At 36.1% G+C, this 26,105-nt stretch overlaps 1 protein-coding gene across 5 annotated transcripts in view; it reads left to right on the forward strand.

Moving 5' to 3' along the window:
• The window catches only part of SHLD2 (shieldin complex subunit 2), a 77,847-nt gene that overhangs the window by 40,715 nt on the left and 11,027 nt on the right, over positions 1–26,105 (forward strand). For 2 of the 5 annotated variants that reach the window (XM_069461051.1, XM_069461052.1), the window contains exons 4-8: positions 3,435–4,976; positions 8,910–9,017; positions 14,031–14,225; positions 14,385–14,519; positions 18,984–19,190. In XM_069461051.1, coding sequence (XP_069317152.1) covers positions 3,435–4,976; positions 8,910–9,017; positions 14,031–14,225; positions 14,385–14,519; positions 18,984–19,190 — 2,187 coding nt within the window. The remainder of the gene's footprint in view (positions 1–3,434; positions 4,977–8,909; positions 9,018–14,030; positions 14,226–14,384; positions 14,520–18,983; positions 19,191–26,105) is intronic. The other 3 variants (XM_069461054.1, XM_069461055.1, XM_069461053.1) reach the window with 2 other exon arrangements.

A 26,105-nucleotide genomic window follows, 5' to 3' on the forward strand; every position in this document is an offset into this window, starting at 1 on the left:
TGTCCCTTATAACATCTGTCTTTGTAATGTTAGCAGCCATTAATGATCATTGCCTAAAAGATCTCGTGATTTGTTAGAAGTTGCAAAATGGTGATAGTTTGTCATTCTTTTTTGTTTATTAGCAGAATGCCTCTATAAAGAGATATTTCTTCTCATTAAATAGTTGGTCATCTTGTTATGTTATTAGTATAGAAAAGATAGGATAAATTTTCCTTCCTGTCATTCATTAGCTTTTAAAACAATTACTGTATTTAGTCCCTCCATTACCTCCAAAGGTGGCCATTGAGTGAGTTTGCTTTAGTTTTCTTTATAAACTTGTGGATTTAAACATGTTTGATGTATTCCAATTTATTGCAGTTTTTACACTTATTGATGCCCAAATTGCTCAACTTTGGCCAGTGGGAGCCTCTTCAAGGTAGTTCCTGAGTTCTTTTGACATAGTCCTAGTAGTTTTTTGACAGTTTTCTTGCTTTCTGGTGTGATGACATGCTTCTGGCTCATCTGATGTACTTTCTGCCCCAGACCTGTAATCAGCCATTTCTCTAAGGAGTCCTGGTCACATGGCCACCCTCTGCCTAGCACATACCAAAATTCCATATTTCTAGAAGTAAAGCCGGTATACAGTATTAACTGCATTGTTTATATAAACACTTTAGGCACAGTGAACCATTCTTATCAAGGAATGGTTGGAATCTTCCTGAAATCTAAATTCACAGACATCAGCCAAGGGGCCCACCTTACAAGCAGGACTTTTTAAGGATATTAGTTTCAGACCTGCTATGTTAACTCTTTTCTACATGGATGCCTACTAGACATCTTGTAGCGATTAGGAATACATAGAAAGTTGGCTGAGGAGTCAGGAGTTCAGATGAGAGACTGGGATGGAGATAGACATGTGGTAGTCATTGGTGTACAGAGATATTCAGAGCCCTGATACTGAATGAAGTTGAGTACAGGGAGAGAACCAAGTACTGGGCCCTTGAGTGAGAAGCTGAGGAGATGGGGAGAAGCTAGCAAAGAAGACTGAGAAGGAGCAACTGGTGAGGTAGTTTGAGGGAGGACGAGAATCAAGAGGATCTGATATCCCTAAAGCCAAACGAAGAGAGTATTTCAAGAAGGAATCCGTGGTGTCGAATGCTCCTGATGGGCCAAGTAAGCTGAAAATGGAGAGTTGACTGATGACAATGTGCAGGTACTTGGGGACCTGGAAATAAGCTGTTTCTGTGGAGTGGTTTGGACAAAAGCTTGATGGAGTGGGTTTATGAGAGAACAAGAGCAGAGGGAGTATGGATAATTTTGTCAAGGAATCTTGCTATATAGAGAGAAGCAGAAAAATGGTGCAATAGGTGGAGAGGGATAAGGAGATGAATAACAGCATAGGAAATGTAATGGCATGTTTGTATGTTGATGAATGTGCTCCATTACAGAGAGAAACCCATGATGTGGGCGAGAAGGGGAGAATTACTAGAGCCTGAGTAGGGAAGCAGGAATGAACTCTGATTCCTAAGTGAGGAGGAGATGGCCTTGTACAGAAGCACAGACAGCTCATCCATAGTAACAGGAATGCAGGTAGAGTATATGGGTCCCATAGAGGTGGGTTGGCAGGTGTGTTGTTGAGAGCTTGCAAATGGAAATAGGTAGCGTGGTCACCTCCATGCTGAGGATAGGGAAAGACAAGCTGGAGATTTAAAGAGTGAGAAGGCATAAAAGAGTTATCTTGGAGAGTGAATGGGAAGAGTGATGGAGAGGGATAGGATTCCTTGGCTTCACCTTGAGGTTAATGGTAATGAATTTAAATTGAGAATAGTTTTTAGATAACTGTGTGTTTTTTCTCTAGTTATTTCCAGCCATTGGGATACAGGTGCACGGTAGGTGATTACTAAACCCGTGTTTGAAGTTAACTGCATATTACGTTGGAGGGCAGAGCAGTAGAGTTAGAGATGTGTGATAGGGAGTGATTATAATAATGGACCATAGCACCTAAGCTGGTTAAGGAGGAAAGTGAAGAACGAGGCTATTAAAATGTGGTATGATCAATGCATTCATTGTAGGTCCCATGTGTCAAAGGGTTGTTGGAGTTGTGGGTCTAGAGGGAGTACATTGGAAGGTAGGAGAAAATAAGAGAGTTGAAAGCTTAATATTGAAATGAGGGGAAAGTGTATAGTTATTGATAATGGTATGATTATGGGAATGGATGACTGAGGTAAGATGGAAGATAAAATCCATGGAGGAGGAGAGGTCAAGGAACCAAGAGGCCAGGTCAAGGAATGATAAGAGTAGCTGGGGATCATAGTTTACCTTCTTATCTTTTTACACAGGACCCTGTATTCTAACCAAAAGCCCTTAATCATACCATAGTCTTTCATTACTCTGCCCTCTTACCATTTCTTTTGTCTGAAATTCTGTTGGCCACAGTGCCTGTCTTCTGTAGTAGTATTCTTCCCTAATAGATCATTATTGTTTCCTGTTTATAGCTTATAGTGTTGATTACATTATTTTGAAACTATTAGTCTATATCTACTATTTTTTTCTTCTTTTTGGTTTTTTGAAAAACCAGATGAACAGTTCCCTTAGCCAAGAACCTTATCTTTTTGCCCCTGTAAAAAAGTTTTTAATGAATTCTAGGAATAGATCTATTTGGTAAATACTTATTGAAAGTTAGTTATTGTTGGCTGGGCGCAGTGGCTCACGCCTATAATCCTAGCACTTAGTGAGTATGATGCTTACTTAGGGGATTTGCTTATATCAAGCACCACAATTAATGAAAAAAGTTTAAATTGTAATGAGTTTCTCTTTTATCCATGTATTACAAAATGACTATTATTAATCTATTTGTATTTTAGAGAAGATTAACAAATATAGAAGCAGTTACTAATTGTCCTAACAGATTGGAGTGAAGACGGGTAATACATTGTCACTTGTGCATTTTGAAGAGAGACTTAGTTTTCAATTTTCTCTGTCTTCTGGTTTGGTCTTGGGAAGCAAGTTCATAGTTGAAGAAAAAAGGCCCTAAATTTATTGAGATAATCTATGGTGTAAGGAAAATGGTTAATTTAAAGGTAACTACAATACAATTAAACAAATGCCTCTTTTTTCCTTCTTTACTAATTTGTTATTTACATGGAGCAAGTTTTTACAACATAAGAAATGAACATACTAAGAATTTATTTACTTGTTGATGTTAGTATGCTTTACTTTATTTCCCTTAAAGAGAATCTTTAGGTAAAATTTTTTTGTGAATATTTTGGTTACTCCTTAACAATTTCTTGCGCATTTATGAATTTTATAATTAAATGGAATACCAAAGAAATCTTTATATTAATTATAATATGTTTTGGTTCATAGTTTATATTATATTTTCTTTTCGCATGTTATTAATATCAATATATAGAAATCTGACAAAATATTAATTTTGGATTTTTCATTTTAATCAGAAATCATGAATGGAGGATCTCAAGTCCACATTTTTTGGGGTGCTCCAGTTAGTCCTCTGAAAATGACGGTATCACAGGACACAACTTCTTTAATGGCCACTGCTGACCCCTGGAAGGAAATTCAGCTTTTGCACAATCAGCATTCTTTATGTCTGAAGGATGAAAAACATGAGCACAAAAATGTTGAAAACTATCAAGCCCCAGAATCTATTGGCCCTCCAGATCTTCTTAGTGGTCATTTTTTAGCAAACTCTATGAATAGATCTGTTCATGCGAAAGATGACTTTATACGTTCTATTTCTGAAACACAGAATATAAAATCCCAGAAGACTCACCTCTTAAGACTGAGTGATGTAACTGACTCTAATGTGCAAATATGTGGATTTAAAGGCAGAGTTCAGCATTTAACTGAAGAAGAAAAACATCAAAAGCTTCTCAGTGAAAATAAAAGGGTCACGGACAAACAGCCTAAAGAGCAGCCCAGTGTACATGGTCAGAACTTTCAAACAGATTCCTTTCAGTTAGATCACAGGTGTGCAGCTCTACTGGATTTGGTCTGCAGTACTGAACAAATTAACATAGGGCCTGGAGCAGTACAAACAAAGTGTGTGTCAACAGAACATCATGAAATGCAAAACCAGTGCCCCGAATTCTTTTCCTCTAATGCTGTAGATAAACCAAGGTCTGAAGGAGTGGTTAAGAATGTCTCAAACCTTAAAATATCTACTGATACTGAATTTCTCAGTATAATGACTTCCAGCCAGGTGGCTTTTTTAGCTCAAAGGAAGGATAAAGGGCAGAATTCTGTAAATAAAGGGAATGTCAACATGGGGATTGAACCAAAGGCAAGTTGTGGGGAAATTAGAACAGTTGAAAATAACTTAATTGAGCCTAATGATGATTTTGCAGCAGGATATGAAAATGGAGAAAACCAAGCATATTCCCTTGAACTTTTTAGTCCTGTTTGTCCTGAAACAAAAAGTAGCCATATTTACAGAAACTCTAATAAAGGTCTTGAAGAAAATGCAGGATCTCAAGAACCTTTCATTTCTGAAGATAAACTGCCACCAAATGAGATACATGTTGAGTTGTGTAGCTCAGGAATACTGTGTTCCCAACTAAGTACCTTCCACAAAAGGGCTGCTAGAAGAAGCTCAGTCTCTGAAGATAAACTGGGCCATTCTAAAGCTCTCTCTGAAGTCCTCCAAGTATCTAAGAAAGTGAAGTTGATGTCTAATCCAAGAAATTCTGCTGTAGCAATGGACCAGAAGAATTTGTCTGGATTTAAGCATATTAAAAAAACATCATTAATAAAAAATTGTGATTCTAAAAGTCAGAAGTATAATTGTTTAGTCATGGTGCTATCTCCATGTCATGTAAAAGAAATCAGCATAAAATCTGGACCAAATTCTGGCTCTAAAGTACCTTTAGCAACAATTACAGTAATTGATCAATCAGAAGTTAAGAAGAAGGTTTTTCTGTGGAGGGCCACAGCATTTTGGGCACTTACAGTGTTTCTCGGAGATATAATTTTACTCACAGGTAAGGACATCATGGTATAGTGGTAGCTTCTTTTATAAAGCTGTGTTTTGTTTTTGTTTTGTTTTCCTCCCACTTTAAGTTTTTGAGGACTCTCGCTACCATTTGCCTCTTCTGGGCCCAGCATAATTGATCCCTTCGTAGCATCCGTGCTGGTCCCCTTCCATTGGCCACTATCCTGCGCGTTGCCACTTCTGGGCCTCTGTTGTGCTTTTCTTAGTTCTGCCCCTCCTTTCCACACATCTCCTTGAAGAAGCCTCACCTGATTGCTCCTGCTATTCATTCACCATGTGAGTGTTCAGGTCATATCGCTAGGCTCCTTTTGATTTTCTTACAGTTTTGTCTATGTATGTCTTATTTTTAACCCTTTTCTTTAAACTATAGTAGCAGTGTTATAATGAAAGAACAGCACTTAGGCTTCTTTACCCAATCCCTAATAATGCTGTGCACATTACATTTTTACTAAGGGAACAGATAGATTTCTATTGGTTTATTATATTATTAACATTATATGAATCACAGTTGGAAATATGGTAAGGAAAAAACTGGTATTATACCAACTTCATGTAACCACCAGTAGAGTTTTAGAGTGTTACCCTCCATTTATTTTCTCTGTGCTCCTTAAAATGTGATGATTGTGTTTATATAGACATATTCATATACCTTTATAAGCTGATATTTATTGGGAGCTTACCTTGCGTCAGACTCCATTTTAGACTTTATATATCTCATTACAACTATGTGAAAAAGGTACTGATTTTATTCCCATTTTTCAGTTGAGGAAACTGAGGCCAGAGAAGAAAAGTAACTTGCCCAATGTCACACATCTAGGAAGTGGCAAAGCTATGATTTCACCTAGACTCCAGAATCCATAGTCTTACTATACAGTTGTAATCAAAAAGAACATTTAATTTTTATCTCACCTAATATAAGAAACCTAATATTTTGTTACATGTTTTTCTTAATTTAAAATCAGTAGACAGGGTATTAGAGCCAGGAGGAAGTTGATTAAGCTTAATAAAATATCTGAAGAAAGAATGTGATACAGAAGATGTATAGGTTAGCCTTAGAAAAAGAAAACTTTAAGGCGATGTTGGTAGTTTTACCAAATGGTTTGCAGGGAGAATGAGAACCTTAGCTAATGTATTCTGGTGTTCCTGTAGAATTGTCAGGTACAATCTCTAATAAAGAGGTAAACACAGGATTGTAACGAACAGGCTTAGCATAGCCTCATTCCACTATTTGTTGTTATATTGTTGTTGGAGAGTCAATTCATCTGACTCCCTCTGTTCTGATTCAGTGCACATTGAATACCTCTTTGCTTGGGATTTGGCTTCCCAGTTGTAGAACAGCCTACAAGGTGCAAATATTGTTTCCGTGGCAATTAGTACCTCATTGTAAATGAAAAAAATTGTGTTCCACTTTTTTTTTATTTGTCTCATTAACTGTTTAATGAGCTTATGTTGCAGAGCTGAAATCTAGTTTTGGAATGTTGACGAAATTAGGTTTCCCAGATTGTAAAGCGAGGGCCATGCCCTGGACCATGCCCATTTTACCAAGGCAATTGCTGTCACTGTGAGCCTTCCAGGAAGCCTTTTCCTGTGCAGATGGAAATTCAACCCTGCTATTTCTGTATTTTTCCCTGACATTTGTATGTTTGTTAACAACTAGGTAACATTCTATCAGTTGACTTTAGTACAATTTACTTGACCATTTTCCTGTTATAAGACCTTTAGGTTATTTCTGTGACCACCTTTTTAAAAAATTCAGTCTTTTTCTGTTTTGTATTTTTTAAGGAAAAAACAGTCTAGTTCACTGATTTCTGAATAAGTTTCTTTTGTGTGGAACAGATGAAAACTTTGGAGAAAAAAAGAAATCTGTACTTTCCATTGTCCTAATTTTTTTTTTTTTTTTGAGACAGAGTCTCACTCTGTTGCCCAGGCTAGAGTGAGTGCCGTGGCATCAGCCTAGCTCACAGCAACCTCAAACTCCTGAGCTCAAGCGATCCTCCTGTCTCAGCCTCCCGAGTAGCTGGGACGACAGGCATGCGCCACCATGCCCAGCTAATTTTTTCTATATATATTTTTAGCTGTCCATATAATTTCTTTCTATTTTTAGTAGAGGTGGGGTCTCGCTCTTGCTCAGGCTGGTCTCGAACTCCTGAGCTCAAACGATCCGCCCACCTCGGCCTCCCAGAGTGCTAGGATTACAGGCGTGAGCCACCGCGCCCGGCCCATTGTCCTAATTAAGTAGTGAAATTACTTGTATAGCTCAGGTAGCTCATACTACCTACTGATTGACACACACCCCAGAACTGAAAAATTCTATGGAACAGATGCATTCCAGACCATGTTCCATTTAGTAACACAGTACACATTTTGCTCTTACACTTTTAGCAATAGAATGAAGAGATGCCATAAGTAAAGACTGTCTAAAGGAGACTGCTGACTAGAGTTAAAAGAGAAGAGGACCTGGGACTTAACATTGGGACACTAGAGTTTGTGGAACAAACAGAAGAAGGGGAGCTAGGAGATGGGGCATGTCAGTGAATGGCTAAAGGGAGCCAAGAGGCAAGGGCCGGCTACCACTGTGTACCACTACCAGTAGTGATTAACATGTCACTAATAGTTTTCAGAAGTCTCTCCTTGCAATTTCTCACTTGTTCCTTTTTTTTTGTCTGAAGAGCATGCATTCTGAACTTCAGATCATGAAAAGTCTTGAGTGCTGTGGTAGTCCCTCCTGGCTAGGCAGTGGGGAGCCACTGAGTGTTTTTTAAGCAATTCACCCTATCTCATTAATGTTTTTGATAAATCACTCATTGGCATTGTGGATATGGATTGGAGGTGGGAAGATCACGCGCTGGGAGAGAGGAATGTGGGATGTAAAACAGTAGCAGTGGAGGCAGTGGATGGGGGCTGGGGACAAAGGGTGGGAAGGGAGAGGCAGGATGCCTTCAGATTTTAGTTTACCTGACTAGCAGCAGAGTGCCAACGATGAGATGGGTACTGTGAGAGAAAAGCAGGTTCGGACAGTGCTGAGTTTGGGAAGCCAATAGAACATCCAGGCAAGAGTTTCTATTAGCCAGTTGTAGATAAAAGGGCTTTGAAGCTGAGGAGAGGGTCTAGAATATAAATCTGGAAGTAATCACTTAGAGTTTATGCATCTTTGTTTTTATTTCCCATTGTCTCCTGATTATTTTGCTATTATTAATATATCTTTATACCTCTAGCACTCTATACACTCATTATATCTTGCCTGGGAAATAGCTCCCTTTCTCTCTCTCTTTAAAACTTACAGTTTTTGCTCTACCTAGATTTCTCTGTGTTGATATGTTTAGTTCCACTACACGATTCTTCTCTATCCCTCTTAGATCATGCAGCTCTCTCTTTCCCAGTGGGCCACTGGAAAATGTTCCCTGCCTCCAAAGTCGTTTACTTTTAACTTCTATGGAAGATGATTACTATGCTATTTAGGGAAAAATAATTAAGTCCTTTAAGAGTGCCTTAAGAAGGGACCAGTGCATACTGAATATTATTACTCTTTTAGGCACTACTGCTTTAGAGCCACTACTTTGCTTCCTGGTTCTGAAAAATTTATTTTTCATTTATCAGAAATATACATTATATTGTAACATTTTTCTTACGTAAACAAAAACTACTAAACCTTTCTTTGTAGACCAATGAGCTTCCATATTGGTATCATTTGAATATATGGAAGCAATTTTGTTATTTCATCTGTATGCAGACATACCTAAATTCAGACTTTGGATTTGCTGTTTTATCATTTTGTGCCTTTAGGCAGGTCATTTAACCTATTTGAACTTTAGTTGCCTGGCATTTGGTAGGTATGCATAATATTTTGCAACGATTGGTATGTTAACCACAGTGTGAAGGAATTTATGGCATAATCAGAACTTTTTTTTTTATCTCTCTCTAGATGTTGTTATTCATGAGGATCAATGGGTTGGTGAGACAGTACTACAATCAACATTTACCAGTCAGTTATTAAACCTTGGGAGTTACTCATCTGTTCAGCCAGAAGAATGTAAGACACATTTTGAATGTAATCATTTCTTAGTATTTAAAGAATATAAACATACTAGGAAAGATTAGAGTTAAAATGGTTCTTTTATAAAATGTTTTCTTAACCATTAGTTAGTATTGGTTTATTTAGTAAGAATGAAAATAGAATATTTTTAAAATGAACTTGTACATTGTAAATCACATTTACATTAAGAGGTATTGGTGCTCACGTTTCACTTTCTTATTTTTCTTAGGGAGTCAGTATAGTGGTGGTTCTTAACCTTTTAGGGAGTCATAGACCTCTTTGAGAAGCTATGGGCCATTTCTCTAGGAAAAACGGACTTACGTAGGCAGACACAAAATTTTGCTTGTAGTTTTAAACCATTCCATGTATCTCTGAGGTTCTTCTGTGGAATTTCCAAGCCTCTAATGAGAATCCTTGAGGTAATAAAAAATGTATTGGCCTTGTAGTCCTACAGCTGTGGTTGAAATCCTTGTTCTATCTCCCACTGTTAGGAAAAACTACCTTCCTTCTCTGATGTCCATTTTTTCTTCTTTACAATAAGCCGTTAAATGAATAAACTAGCAGAATCTTTTTCTCAAGGAAATTAAAAAAAGAAAACAAAGTAAGGGAAGCAGTATAAACTACTGTTAATAGTTATGGTCTCTGGAGTCAAATAGACCAGTTGAACCTTGACCATCCCCCACCCCCACAGAGTCTTCGTCTTTGGGCAAGTTATTGAACCTCATTATACCCCATCTCCTCAGCTATGAGATGGAAATAAAAATACATGCATACCTTACAGGGTTGTTGTGAAGATTAAATGAGATAATGAATATAAGGTGTTCAAACTGCATGTAATATAATAACAATATAGTAAGATTAGTGGGAGAAATTATAAGTTAGCAAAACATTTGATAAAATATTGAGAGAGCATAATGGAAATATTAGGGAATGTTAGAGCTAGGGAAATATGCTGATTATACAGGAAGTTAACTAGAATAACAGGAAGGTTATAGGATATATATGGAAAATAGAACATGGACTTCCCACCTTTGAATTCTCAAAGAAAGGCAGAGTAAGCAGGAGGGAAAAACAACAACTATAACAACAATAACTTTTGTGCTCGGAGAGGGAAGCTTTCACTGTGTCCTAGGGTAGCTCATCAGCAGAAAATCAACACTGGCATTTCTGTTAAAATAATCAAAATAGAGTTCTTCATCTGTCCAATAGATATTTATTAAGTGTCGACATTGTTTCAGGCACTGTGCTTTACTATACACCAGCAGCGCAATGGTGCCTTGCCCTCATGGAGCTTACGTTCTTGTGTGGAGGGCAAACCAAAAAAAAAAAGAGAATGAAACAGACATATAAATATTTCCAGGTGTTAGTGAATGCTGTGAAGAAAGCTAACAAAGGGCTGAGATATAGAATGCCATGGTTCTAGTTGGAAGGGTTGGTCACGGAGTGGAGTCAGAGAGTTAGGAAGTTGTTACAATAGCTGAGGTTGAGAGATGATGGGAAGCCTATGGAGATAAAGAGTTAAGATATATTTGTAAATAGAGTTGACAGGATTTTCTGATGGTGTGGATTTGGGGATGAGGGAAGAGGATCAGTCTCCTGCTACTGGATTTCTGGTTTAGATAACTAGGTCGCCTTTTTGCAAAAAACTGGCAGGGAACAGGTTTATGAGGGAAAATAAAGTGCTATGTTTTAGGCATATTAAGTTTTAGATATTTTTGAGGTATCCAAGTGGAGACGTAGTAATTAGAAACAAAGTCCAGGACTCAGGGGACAGGTTTAAAATTAAGATACAAATTTTAGAGTTAACATATAGATAATACTTGTTTATTTTATTATTTTAAAAACTTTTAATTTTGAAATATTATCTATGAAATTATAAACTCACAGGGAATTGCAAAAGTTCTACATAAAGTCCCATGAACTCTTCACTTAACTTCCCCCAGTGGTGACACCTTGCATAACTTTAGTGTAATATCAATACCAGGAAATCAACATTGGGACAATACTATTACCTAGTATTATACTAGGATACTTTCTCCTTCAGTATCAATACAGCATTATAACTACAATATAGTTAATACTATAATATAGCAGTAAAATAGATACACTTAGTCCTAATGTCAGTGTTTTACTTAATGGAGAAACACTAGAGGCATTTTCAATAAAATCAGGAAAAAGATAAGGATGCCCACTGTCTCTGCAACTATTCATCTTAAACTCGAGTTATTAGCCAATACAATTAGACAAGAAGGGTAAAGAAAAGTGAAAATTATCTTTATTTACAAATGCTCTGATAATATACCTGACAACACCAGGGAATCAAAGATAAAATAAATTCAAATAATAAAGGAATTCAGTGATGTAATAGGTTGCAAAGTTAATATTAAAAAAATCTGGCCGGGCGCGGTGGCTCACGCCTGTAATCCTAGCACTCTGGGAGGCCGAGGCGGGTGGATCGCTCAAGGTCAGGAGTTCGAGACCAGCCTGAGCAAGAGCGAGACCCCGTCTCTACTAAAAATAGAAAAAAATTATATGGACAACTAAAAAAAATATATATATAAAAAAATTAGCCGGGCATAGTGGCGCATGCCTGTAGTCCCAGCTACTCGGGAGGCTGAGGCAGGAGGATTGCTTGAGCCCAGGAGTTTGAGGTTGCTGTGAGCTAGGCTGACGCCACGGCACTCACTCTAGCCTGGGCAACAAAGTGAGACTCTGTCTCAAAAAAAAAAAAAAAAAAAAAAAAATCAATAGACTTCATATACACAAACAATAAACAGAATGCATGATAGGGAAAAACTCATTTATAGTAGTAATAAGATATTTCAAAATAAATTTAATAAGAAATGCATAAAACTTATATGAGGAAAAATTTTAAACACTCCAGAAAGAAATAAAGATATAAATAAATGGAAAGATATTAATAGTTTTACCAGACATTAAAACATACTATAGATCCTCTATAATTAAAGTGGTGAAGTATTGATGCCTAAATAGACAAATGACCAGTGGAATAGAATAGGAAGATCAGAATGAGACCAACATACTTATGGCAGTTTAATATATGACAAAGGTAGTGTCTGAAATCACTGAGATAAAGGCTGACTTCTTCTGCCTCTTCTTCTTTTTTTCTACTCCTCGTCTTCCTCCCTCTCCCCCTCCTCCTCCTTTTTAGAAACCCGGACTTGCTCTATTACCCAAGCTGGAGTACGGTGGGACGATCATAGCTCACTGCAACCTCAGACTCCTGGGCTTAAGTGATGCTCCTACTCAGCCTCCTCAGTAGCTGGGATTACAGGTGCACACCACCATGCCTGGCTGGGAAAGTCTTTTTTAGTCTTACTCAGAATCCAGAGGCTGTAAAAGGCAAGACTGATAAATTTGACTACAGAAAAATAAAATTTTGCATAACTAAAACAGCATAAACAAAGTCAAAAGGCAACTGACAAACTTGGAGAAAATATTTACAACATACACCAAAAAGCTAATATCCCTAATATATGAAGAACTTTTAAAAATTGAGTGGCAAAGGATCTGATTGGAAAATGGAAAAAATAATATAAAAATGGCCCTCAAATATAACTCATAATTAGAGAAATTCAAATTAAAACTACATGGAGATATCATTTCTCATCTATCAGATTGTCGAAATTAAAAGAATACGGCAATATGTTCTTTGGCGAGGCTGTGGGGAAACAGGCCTTCTTACACATTGGTGGTAGGAATGCAGATTACCATAACCCTTCTACAGGGGTATTCGGTAATACCTAACAAAATTACGTATGTACTTAGCTTTCGATCCAGCAGTCACACATCTAGGAATCCGCCTTGAAGATACACCATCAACAATGAAAATACATATCACAGGGTTATTTATTGCAGTATTGTTTGTAAGTGCAAAATGTTGGAACAAATCTAAGTACCCATACACAGGAGAATGATTGTCTGAATTATGGTACATTCACATAGTGGAATACTAAGCAGCTGTAAAAAGAGAATGAAAAAGGCTGGGCGCCATGGCTATCGCCTGTAATCCTAGCACTCTGGGAGGCCGAGGCAGGTGGATCGTTTGAGCTCAGGAGTTCGAGACCAGTCTGAGCCAGAGCGAGACCCTGTCTCTACTAAAAATAGAAAGAAGTTAGCTGGACAACTAAAAATACATAGAAAAAAATCAGCTGGGCATGGTGGCGCATGCCTGTAGTCCCAACTACTTGGGAGACTGAGGCAGAAGGATTGCTTTAGCCCAAGGGTTTGAGGATGCTGTGAGCTAGGCTGACGCCATGGCACTCTAGCCCCGGCAACAGAGCGAGACTTTGTCTCAAAAAAAAAAAAAATAATAATAATAATGACTGAAGAATTAAATAACTGATGCAATATCAAGGGAAATGTTACAAAGTAGCACGTGCTCAAATGCCAAATGAGTGTTAGGATAAAAAGGTCTCTGCATTCCCAGGAGAAGGAAGCACTGTGAGCCTAGTGGTTGTCATTCCGTGTGGTATTTGGATGGGAAGAAAGGAGGATGACAGTATTGCAGTGGGCCAGCAGTGAGGACACAGGCCTCCCACTGTGTAGAGTAAGGTGTGCCCAGGGAGAGAGCCAGTGAGGCGGCTCCTGGCCTGTACCAGACTCGAAGTGCTGAGGAAGAGTGTCAAAGGCAGGATCAAATCAGACTTCAGGGATTGGGGAACCAACTGGCTATATCAGGGTGGTAGAGTAAACAATAACAAATGCTTGGTTATTTGATAGGAAAATGATATTATTTGCAAAATAGAGCAGTAAGAGGGGACAGAGCAAATTTATTGGAGATGATAAATCTGCTTCCATTGGTTAAAAATACCAGGTTTTATTTTTTGCATCTAAACTGATTAAAGAATAAGGTCCATGTTTTGTGGAAAGGAAATCATATTTTACATCTGACCACACTTTACAACATGAAATACAATTCTAAGAAAATATTGTGTTGTCAAGAAAAATATAATGTTGCCATTCTTTGTGTGTGTTTTTCTCCCTTAGATTCCAGTATCGTTAGTGATGTTGTACTTCAGAACTTACTGGCATATGTGTCTTCAAAACACTCCTACCTCGGAGATCTTCCTCGGAGGCAGCCTCAGAGAATGAACAGTATAGAGTTTGTAGAATTGGAGCAACTTCAGCCTGACATATTAGTCCATGCACTACTAAAAGTTATTGATATCACTATATTGACGGGTAAATATTTTGAGTGCCTCCTTAATTTTAAATTATAAAAAATTAAGATACAAGACCATTTTAGTGTACCATTTGGTTATCACTATGTATTTGTCATCAGATATTAAAGTATGGTATCACATGTGATAGAGTATACCAATGAAGATGTTCCTTTTCCAGAGGCCTTATACAGCTATAGAGGACAGAAGCAAAGGAAAGTTGTGTTAACAGTGGAACAGGCCCAAGGTCAACATTACGTGCTTGTATTATGGGGTCCTGGAGCTGCCTGGTACCCTCAACTTCAAAGCAAAAAAGGTAAATAAACCAAAAAGCATTTAATCTATTTATAGTTTGGTAAATGATTAATGCTTATGAGTCTAAGAGAAAGAAAATCTTAAGAGATTAGACAGCAAGATTAGACAACATTTGCAATATAAGAAATCGTAATTGAATAATCTGCAAATTTCTTGTTATAATTTTATACCTCTTATAGCAATTCAGTTATCTAAAAAGTCTTCTATAATTAATGGTGGCAAAATAAAGGCTTAAATTTATTCCCAGGTATACTACTTTACCTTTTTAGTGAAGATCTTATTTCCTTCGCATAGTGTTCTTTAAAAATTTAATTCTGGAGAAGCTTCTACAATTTTTTTCAGCCAAAGTACTCTGATGAATAAACTTCTCTCTGGTCATAGGGCAGATGTTAGGGGAGTTACCTTAACTCTTTGAAGTCATAATTACTGTTCAATAAATTCTGTGTTCCAGGTTTTTATTCCAGTTGTTTTAAAGTGTGGGCTATTAGCTAGCCAGAGAATGTTCATGTTTAAAATATGAAACATGAGGCTGGGCATGGTGGCTCACGCCTGGAATCCTAGCACTCTGGGAGGCTGAAGCGGAAGGATTGCTTGAGGTCAGGAGTTCGAGACCAGCCTGAGCAAGAGCGAGACCCTTTCTCTACTGAAAATAGAAAAAATGAGCCAGGCTACTAACAATAGAAAGGAAAAAAAATTAGCTGGGCATGGTGGTTCGCGCCTGTAGTCCCAGCTACTTTGGAGGCTGAGGCAGGAAGATCACTTGAACTCAGGAGTTTGAGGTTGCTGTGAGCTAGGCTGATGCCACGGCACTCTAGCCCAGGCAACAGAGTGAGACTCTGTCTCAAAATAAATAAATAAATAAATAAAAGTAAAAAAATGACCCATAATTACATTTTCTTTAAAGCATAAATCAGTTATTTATGGTGTATTGAGTTAAATGAAATAGATGTTTCATTAAAATAATATAATATCTTCCCTTTGCTATTGTGAGATCCTTTAGTTACAGCAATCGAAGATAGTTTCATTAGTGACTTAGGAGTTATTTTACCCTGCTAAATTAATTTAAAGATTGATTTAGTGTATGACCCGTTATTTTTTTACCTGAAGGAGTTAATGTTTCTTTCCAAACTTCTGCCTACCAAAGAGTTATCTGTAGGTAGGATCTGTCATATTGTCTCTCTTAATCATTAATAGCCTGTAACTAGGATTTGAGATAAGTCTGATTTTTGACTTTTAAGTTAGGATCAAACAGGGCAGATGTTTGTTCGGTTGAGAAATCTGACAAACGTATCGATGATCACTGACCACCGTATCCTAGCCAGGAACATGAGTCTAGTGCATGCTAGACAAAAATGTAGGTCAAAGGTGTAATGGAGCTGTAGCAAAGCAGATTGCTCCGTGCTTAATGCGACTATTATTTTAAAATTAATAGTTATTTTGTTATAGAAGAGAAATTATAGTTGTCTCAAGATAGTCTATGGTATTTAGGTTATTATTGAAAACTTATAAATACAGGAATTAGCATATAGTTGTTCTTGTTCATTTATTCATTCATTCAGCATACCTTTATTCATAACCATTATTTTAAAATTTGAACATCTACTTCAATACCTCAAAGTCATTCTTTTTAAGGGAAAATAACAATTTTGAAGGGTCACTTAAGTGATTCTGTTTTTCTGATTTTACTTTGCTTTCGAGAGACCAGTCCCATTTCCAAATTCCCAGAAAAGAGAATCTGGTTGCCCATACTGAATTTGATTCCAAAAGCTGTGACCAGGAAGACATTGTCACAAAGTACATATATGAGGGCTTGAGCTTATTTCAGTGGGTGAAAAAACAGTTAAGGGAGTCATTTGTGATCTGGGTGGACAGATAAAGATATTCACTACCAAAAACATGTATATTCACTAGCTTAGAAAGATGTATGTGATATATTATTTAGTTTAAAATGTAGATTATAAACTTTATGTATAATAGGATCCCATTTTACTAAAAGTATATCTATAAGTATGTATATACATTTAAAAATGTGGAAATATATACACCTACCAAAATGCTACCAGTGGTTATTTCTGTATGGTAGTATTATGTGGTTTTTGTTTTTTCTTTATACCTTTAGTTTGAATTTTTTTGTGTGGGAGCATCTGCATTTACTTTTAAACTTTTTATTATAAAATCCTTTAAGCATATACAGAAGTAGAGAGAATACTAAGTATAATGAACTTGTGTACCCTTTAGCCAGCTTATTAAAACATGGCCAATCTTTTTCATCTATTACCTCCCCTTTCTCTTACTGTCTAAATATTTTATAATAAATATATTTTATAATTAGAAACTAAACTAAAACTTTTTCCTTTTTTTTAAAAAAGAAGAGTTAATGTTTGGAACATCTAGCTAATAATTTGAGAAAAAAGTAAAATTAAATCTCTATTTCATGTTTGTGCCAAAGTAAATTCCAAATGCATTGGAGATTCAAATGTGAAAACAATGAAACATCCTTCTCCATCTGTCAGGGTTAAAAATAAGATAAAATAAAAAATAACAATGAAACAATGAATAGTAGAAGAGAATATAGGCAAACTTATTTGGAATCAAAAGATTGGTAGGTTAAATAAAATGCAGCAGCAAAAACTACTATACATTAAAACCACCATGTACAAAATTAAAAGGTAAGTGACAAACCAGAGAAAAATATTGCATTGTGTCAGGAAATAATACAATAAGCAAAAGACAAATATCTGTAAAGATAAATTAGCAAAGGATATGAATAGGCAAGTCCCCAGAGAAGAATAAAAATGGCCACTAAATATATGAAAAAATTTACTAGTAATTGAAAACACAGAAAATGATAACGAGAGATGATTTTTCTCAAAAGAAATAGAGAAGATACGGGAAAACAGATACTCCCACAAACTACTGGAAATGTAAATTGGCAGAACTTTTATTGACAGTTCACAATACATATGAAAAAACGTAGGATACCTTTGTTCCAATAATTGTAGCTCTAGGAATTTATCGCTGCTGTGCATAAAGATGTAGCTAAAAATGTATTTATCATGGCATTGTTTATAATAGTAAAAAAGAAATAAAAACAAAGTTTCCCAAAATAAAGATTGCTATAATAATTTTTAAGATTTTGGTATACCTGTGCACTGGCATATTATACCATATTTAATAGTAATGTAGAATAATAATGACATGTAAAAGTAAATTTGGACATACTAAGTAAAAATCAAATCAATCCAAAACAGCTGGTTGTCCATTAAAATGTTAACTATTGGTGGGCACAGTGGCTTGAGCCTATAATCCTAATACTCTGGGAGGCTGAGGTGGGAGGATCACTTGAAGTCAAGAGTTCAAGACCAGCCTGGGCAAGAGTTAGACGCTGGCTCTACTAAAAAATAGAAAAAATTAGCAGGGCGTGGTGGCACATGCCTATAGTCCCAGCTATTTGGGAGGCTGAGGCAGGAGGATCACTTGAACCCAGCAGTTTGAGGCGGCAGTGAACTATGATGACGACACTGCACTCTACCCAGGTGACGGAGAGGGACTCTGTCCCAAAAAAAAAAAAAAAAAAATTAACTGTGTTTATTTTAGGGTGTTGAGATTCTGGCTGCAGTTTATTTATTTGCTAATCTCTGTGATTTCTAAGCATGAGTTTTGTAATAAGAAAGCTGTTTTAAAAATAATGATTGCTTTAAGCAGCAACGTGGAATACATATGCATTAGTTCTTTCTAATGATGCTCTCTCTGTACAGATTGACGTATTAATTTGATGATTCTCCAACAACAAAAAATGTCTAGGGAAAGAAACTAAGGAAGTGGGTGGGTGGAGTGAATTAGATTTATGGCCTGAAGTAAGTGAGAAACTAAAAAGACAACTGTTATTATCAGAAAAGTTAGTGCTAAGAAACTTCCTTTTGTTTTTTTATAGTTTTAAAGCTGAATTTACTAATATAGAATATGATTATTTGGCAAGGTTTGTGTCACTGTGATTTTAAGAATTAGAATTATTACTGAGAGAATTAAAAATAGATGCTACTATGTCTAAGTGCTTTTGTTGTTCTGGAAAAGTTAGCTAAATAAGATAAATAAGGTGTAAAATATGTGTAAAATATTGGTTATGGTAGATCTGTGTTCATTTCAATGTCCTTTTTTGAATAAAAAATCTTTGCCTGTAGATGTCAAAATGAGAATTTGTTACTCTGTATAGCAGTTGATTATGACAAATTTGACTACTTTAGGAGGCCAGAAAATCTTTAGAAAAGATTTTGTTAAAATTATCTCTAGCATCTTTATCCTATTGCCGTAATGCAACATTGATATTTTGTTTCTTTATACCCAAATTCTTTAGCGATAAAAGTTATATTTAACTGATTTAATCAGATCAATCTATTTAATATGATTCTGAGCCTGGACTTTTTCCTTCTTGGTAACTTTTTGTTTTTATTTATTTTTGTTTAAGATTATATTTGGGAATTTAAATATCTTTTTGTTAAGTGGAATTGCATACTAGAAAACCTGGAATTGCATACAACACCTTGGTCATCCTGTGAGTGCTTGTTTGATGATGATATAAGGGCAATTACATTTAAAGCAAAATTTCAAAAAAGTGCACCCTCCTTTGTGAAGATGTCAAACTTAGCAACCCACTTCGAGGATAAGCGTTCAGGTAAGATCTTTAAGTATTGCTAGTTTCAATGTAAGCAAAAAGGCTACCATTGGTGGTGAAAATGTGTAATTCAATATAAAAAAGAAATATAGATCTTTGCAAATAGCTGAACCAGATATTGGCAACTTCTTAGCTTTTTGCCTCCAATCCTTTGAGGTTAATTTATAATTATTAGAGATCACTTAAAATATTAAAATAAAATATAATTATTAGAGATCACTTAAAATACACCAGCTGATGGTGTATAGTTACCATCAGCTTATCATCTGATAAGCCAGAAATAGAAAATTGACCTGATGACCTTAACCAGAGTTACTGTTGAGGTAAACATCTTAAGAAGTCCCTCAGCTGTCACCTAGACATGGTCGTTAAGATTTAACATTGATATAGAGTCTGTGAAATTTACTTACTGCTTTGTAAAATGTAATAACTTACATCCTGAACTCAAATATGCGTGTGCGTATGTGTGTGTATAAAATTCCTCCTCAAAAGCATACTACATAGAATACCTTTGATTTTGAATTTTATAGACATACACACTTTCCATTAATTAAATATAATTAAGGTGATTTGAGTGAAGTAGCAAAAGGAATACATTTTAGGTTCAAAATGCTATAGACTCGGAATGAAGAGAGATTTCAATAGTGAAAATAAGTAAATCAGTCTCTACAATTCGAGTGGGAAATACGTTTCACTAGATTGCATTAGCTTCCTAACTACAGAGATAGTGTTAAAAAGATGCTAACTTCTAGTTGAAGATACAACAAATTAAACAGTGTTTGAAGCTATATTTAGGATTGCTAAATGCCAGTAGTTAATAAATGACAGTGATTATCAGTTTTGGAAACTAACAGAAAGTTTTCCACTGGCTATAATGGTAAATGCATTTTTGAGGGGAAATAAGGGTTGAAGAAAGTGGAATGTATCTATAGGTTTATTTTGTTACATAATTTGAATTTTTTAATGAAAAAGAAAATAGTTGGTCAAAAACTTTCTGAGCACTTGAATAAGTTTAACATTTTTGGTACTTTTATAGGTTATTGAGAATAACTCAGAGACTGTGGATCTTGATACTGAATTAACTTTATTATTCCATTTGCATGAATAATTTTATGATTATATGTGGTTTTAGATTTTATGAAATGCTACATGTAGTTTAAATGAAATAAGGTTACTTTATAATTCTTTTAGTAAAAAGAATCTAGTCCAAAATGAATTAAATTGAAACTCCTAAGATATCAATTGCTAAGATTCTCAAGTATGTTTCTGAAGCCTTTTGGCTAACATGCTATGCTCCTATTTGATATTTCCAACAAAATTTAAAAGTTGTGGTTCAGAGTGTTACATTAAAAAAATTTTTAACAAGATTTTTGAGGTATAATTTTCATACGATAAGCTGCACTTATTTGAAGTGAGCTTTGAAATGAAACCCATGAAACCATCACCACAGTAAAAATAGCATCCCTTCTGCCCTTTGTAATCATCTCCTTCCACATGTCCCTGCTCCTTGACCCTTCTAGGTAACCACTAATCTACTTTCTGTCACTAGATAATAGTTTGAATTTTCTATGATTTTATACAAATGGAATCATATAGTACATACACTGTTTTGTCTGGCATCTTTTCACTTAGCAGATTCTTTTGAGTTGTATCTATGCTGTTGTGCATATCAATATTTCATCTCTTTTTATTGTATGGATATGCCATAATTTATCTCCTCATATGTTGGTGGACATTGTGTTGTTTCCAGTTTTGGCTATTATAAATAAAGCTTCTATAAACATACATGTACAAAGCTTTAAATGGGCATAGTCTTTCTTTTCTCTTGAGTAAATACCTCAGAGTGGAATAAATAGTTGAATTATGTAGTAGGTGGATGTTTAACTTTTTAAGAAACTGCCAAACTGATTTCCAAAGTGGTTGTGCCATTTTATATTCCCACCAGCAACGTTTTCTCCACATCCTCATCAACACATGGCATGGACATTCTTTTTAATTTTAGCCATTCTAATAGGTATGTAGTGAGAGCTCATTTTGGCTTTAATTTGCATTTCCCTACTGGCTAATGATGTTGAGTATCTTTTCATATACTTAATTGCCATCTATATGTCATCTTTGGTGAAGTGTCAGTTGAAATCTTTTGCCAATTAAAAAAAATTGAGTTGATTGTGTTTTCTTTCTTCCTTTCTTTCTTTAGAGACAGGGTCTTGCTCTGTTGCCCAGGTTGGAGTGTAATCATAGCTCACTGCAACCTCAAACTCCTGGATTCAAGTGATTCCCCTGCCTCAGCCTGCTGAGTAGCTGGGACTATAGGCATGTGCCACTACCTGGCTAATTTTAATTTTTTTGTAGAGACAAGGTCTCACTATGTTGCCCAGACTTGTTTCAAACTCCTGGCCTTAGGTGATCCTCCTGCCTTCGCCTCCCAAAGTGCTGGGGTTACAGGTGTGAGCCACTGCACCTGGCCAATTATTTTGTTATTACTAAATTTTGAGAGTTCTTTATATATCCTGAGTATAAATTCTTTATCAGATACCTGCTTTGCACATATGTTCTCGTAGTCTATTGCTTATCTTTTCATTTTTTAAATTGGGTCTTCTGAAGAGCACAGGTTTAATGAAGACCAATTTATCCATTTGTTCTTATATGAACTATACTTTTGATGTTATATCTAAAAAAATATTTGCATAACTCAAGGTCAGAAAGATTATTCTCCTGTGTTTTCTTTAGGAGTTTCAGAGTTTTAGGTTTTATATTTAGATCTATGATCCAGTTTGAGTTAATTATTTTTGTGTATGGTGTGAGATAATGGCTTTGAAGCATGAGCATGTTCTCTCTCTTTAGATGAATGTTCAATTGTGCAAGCACCATTTGTTGAAAATATTATTATTTTTCCAGTAGATTGCCTTTACGCTTTTGTAAAATATCAGTTGTCCACATATGTGTGGGCTTTCTTTTCTGTTCTATTAATCTGTTTCTCTGTCTTTATACCGATACTACCTTGTTTTGATTACTGTAGCTTTGCAATAAGTCTTGAAGTCAGGTACTGTTGGCTTTCCAACTTTGTTCTTTTTCATGGTTGTTTTGGCCCTTTGCATTTCCATATGATTTATAGAACCAGTTTGTCAATTTCTGTATATTGATCTTGTATTTTGTAAACTTGCTGAACTCACTATTAAATAGTAACTTATGTATATTTGGATTTTCTATGTAGATGATCACGTTTTCTGTGAGTAAAGACAGTTTTACTTCTTCCTTTCTAGTCTGGATGTGTTTTATTTATTTTTCTTGCCTCACTGCTGTTGGTAGCTCCTCCAGTGTAATATTGAAAAGAAGTTGTGAGAGCAGACATTTTTATCTTGTTTCTGATGTTAGGGAGAAAACATTCATTCTTTCATTATTAAATATGGTGTTAGCTATAGTTTTCCATAGACTCCTTTTATCAGATTGGTAAAGTTCTCTTGTAGTCCTGGTTTGTTGAAAATTTTTATCAGAAATGGGTTTTAGAATTTGTCAAAGGCTTTCTGTACATCTATTGTGATTATCATACAATTAAAAAAAATCTTTTAGTATAGTTATTATAATTACTTTGATTGGTTTTTGAATGTTAAACCAATTTTGCATTCATGGGATAAACCCAACTTGGTCATGAGATACATAAATGTGTGTGTCTGTATCCTTTTTATATATTTTTGGATTCAATTTGCTAACATTTGTTAAGAATTTTTTTTTTTGTCTATGTTCATAAGGGAAATTTTTCTGTAATTTTCTGTTCTTGTAATGTGTTTTTCTGCTTTTGGTATTAGAGTAATGCTTGTAGAATGAGTTGGAATGTAGTTCCTCCTCTTCAATTTTCTGGAAGAGTTTGTTTAGAATTAGAATGATTTTTTTTCTTTAAATTTTTAGTAGAATTGCTCAGTGAAGCCATTTGGGCCTGAAGTTTTTTTTATTGGAAGGTTTTAACTACAAATTCAATTTCTTTAATAAATATTGGGATATTCAGCTTATCTACTTCTTCTTGAGTGAGCTTTGGTGATTTGAAGAAATTTCTTCATTTCATCCAAATTGTTGGTGTAACAACAACAAAAATTTATTGGCATGAAGTTATAATATTCTCTAATCATTTTTAACATCTGTGGAATCTGTAGTGATACTCGTATTACATGACATTGATAATTTGTATCTTCTGTTTCTGATCGATTTGACTAGAGGTTTATCAAATTTATTGATCTTCCCAAATAACCACCATTTGGTTTCACTAATTTTTCTTTATTTTTCTGTTTTCTTTTTTTCTTTTCCTTTTTTGGTTTCTTGTCTGATCTTTATTATTTACTTTGTTCTACTTGGCATTTACTTTTTCTCAGTTCTTAAGGTAGAAATTGAAGTTATTGATACGAGACTTTTCTTTCTTCTAGTATAGGTATTTAGTGCCATAAACTTCCCTCCAAGTGAAGCTTCTGAGTTCTCTGTCCAGTGCCCTGTGCATTATGAGATTTTCCCCTCCAGCTGGTGGGAAAGGCACCATTTCCGGCTCTGTAAAAGCTCAAAGGTTGTTCCCAGTAATCCTTTTGGGACATTCTTTCCTTGACCTCTGGTCACGTGTGCTGGTCAGTACTCAGCTGAATTCTCCAAGGGGATTGTCTGCACTGCAGTTTTCCAGAGTTGTCTCTCTTTGCAGCTCTCATCTGCCTAGTGCTCTGCCCGAGAACTCTAGCCACCTTCGCCTTCCAGACTCAAAGCTTCACCTCTCTCAACTCAGGGAAACCACCAGGCTCTGCCTGGGGTCCCCTTCCCTGTGCCACAGCCAGGAAACTCTCATCTGTAAGCTGAGGCAGTCACAGGGCTCATATCTTTTGTTTCTCACCTGTTAGGGATCACTATTTTTTTGTTGCTTGTTTTTCAATGTCTTGAGAATTGTTGTTTTGTACATTTTGTTTGGTTTTTTGGTTATTTTCAAGGTCTCTGAACTGTTTTCACTCACAACACTTCTGACACAAAATGTGTGGGGTTCTTTCCCATACCAACAGCCAGTTCTCCAACTCTTCAGACACCAGCTGGGTGTCCTAAAATTCAGTTTAATTCAATTCTTATACTACCTACCTGAGTTAGAGTCAGACTACTCAGGCTTAAGGACTCAGTCCCACAATACTGCCTTCACTTCAGATACCAGTCACAAATATTGGGTGCCTAGAGCATCCACACCTTTCTCTGACTCAGCTACAACTACCCCCTTTCAGGATCAATAATTTGCTGGAATGGCTCACAGAATTCAAGAACATTCTCATATTTACAACTCAGGAAGAGTTAAATGGAAGAGAAATGTAGGGCAGGGTAGGGAGGAAGGGCTGCAAAGCTTTCATGCCTTCTCTGGGCACACCATGCTCCCAGCACTTTGTTGTTTTTTTTTTTTTGTTTTTTTTTTTTTGTTGTTGTTGAGACAGAGTCTCACTTTGTTGCCCAGGCTAGAGTGAGTGCCGTGGCGTCAGCTTAGCTCACAGCAACCTCAAACTCCTCGGCTTAAGCAATCCAACTGCTTCAGCCTCCCGAGTAGGTGGGACTACAGGCATGCGCCACTATGCCCGGCTAATTTTTTCTATATAGATTTTTAGTTGTCCACATAATGTCTTTCTATTTTTAGTAGAGACGGGGTCTCGCTCAGGCTGGTCTCGAACTCCTGACCTTGAGCAATCCACCCGCCTCGGCCTCCCAGAGTGCTAGGATTACAGGCGTGAGCCACCGCGCCCGGCCAGCTCCCAGCACTTTGATATGTTCACCAGCCTGGATGCTCTCTGAACTTTGTTGTTTAGGGTTTTTATCAAGGCCTCATTACATGGGCATGATTAATTAAATCATTGGCTATTGGTGATTGACTCAATCTCTAGCCTGTCTCCCTGGACAGGTTGAGGGTAGGACTGAAAGTTCCAAACCTCTAATCATGCATTTGTCTTTCTGGCCCCCCACCCCAAGCTATCTATGGGCCCCCAAACACCAGTCATCTCATTAACATAAAAAAGATACTCTTATCACTCCAGAGATTCCAAGAGTTTTAGGAATTGTGTGCCAGGAACCAGGGACAAAAAACAAATACTTATTTTTTATTATATCACAAGATGGGAGCATGAATCTAGTCTCTTACTCCCTTCATCAAATACCGGATTGAAATTTTACTAATTGTGTTAATTCACATATGTATGTATATATATTTTTCAAGATAAGAATATAGGTTAGCATTGTTACATCATAAAATTAAGCTAAGGAGAATGCAAGTAGAAAATAAAAACACCTCTCCAAAAACTCAACTTTTAATTGAATACAGAGATTTTATTCTCAGAACTCCATATATCTAGTTTTACTTTGAAACATTTATTAATACTAACAGTTAATATTTCTGAGAGATAAGTACAGATGATAGAAAATTTATAAGCTTTTATACTGTAAAATTTTTATGCCACTTTAACAAATGGAGTTGCTTATGACCACAAAAGACTAGATTTATACCAACTAGTGAAATCTTGAGTAATGTTGAGGCATCATATAGGTTCCTAAGCCAGTTTCATATTTACGTGCCCCTCCAGCCCCCTGCCTCTCAAAGTCCACAGGCACATAAAGCTGGTCACCAGCAGAATGAATGCCATGGGCATTAGAGGGGCTACCTCACGTCACACAGATGTTTAGTTTGGTACATTGGCAAACTGTTGTCTACTGCTTATACAAAGCTGTTACCTGCTGGGATTGAAGTCCTAGAATTAAATTTAAAAATAAAGATAACATAATGGACAATGACAAAATAGGTGGTCATAGTGTTGATGGTTAATGGTTTCAAGGATATAACCCTACCAGCTTAGGAATGAGGCTGGGAATTAGGAGTGTTGTGGGAACTCCTGGTGGTGTATTACTCATTGGGAAACCATGCTG

Source organism: Eulemur rufifrons, chromosome 28 (genome assembly GCF_041146395.1).
Source record: "Eulemur rufifrons isolate Redbay chromosome 28, OSU_ERuf_1, whole genome shotgun sequence".
Taxonomy (NCBI): Eukaryota; Metazoa; Chordata; class Mammalia; order Primates; family Lemuridae; genus Eulemur; species Eulemur rufifrons.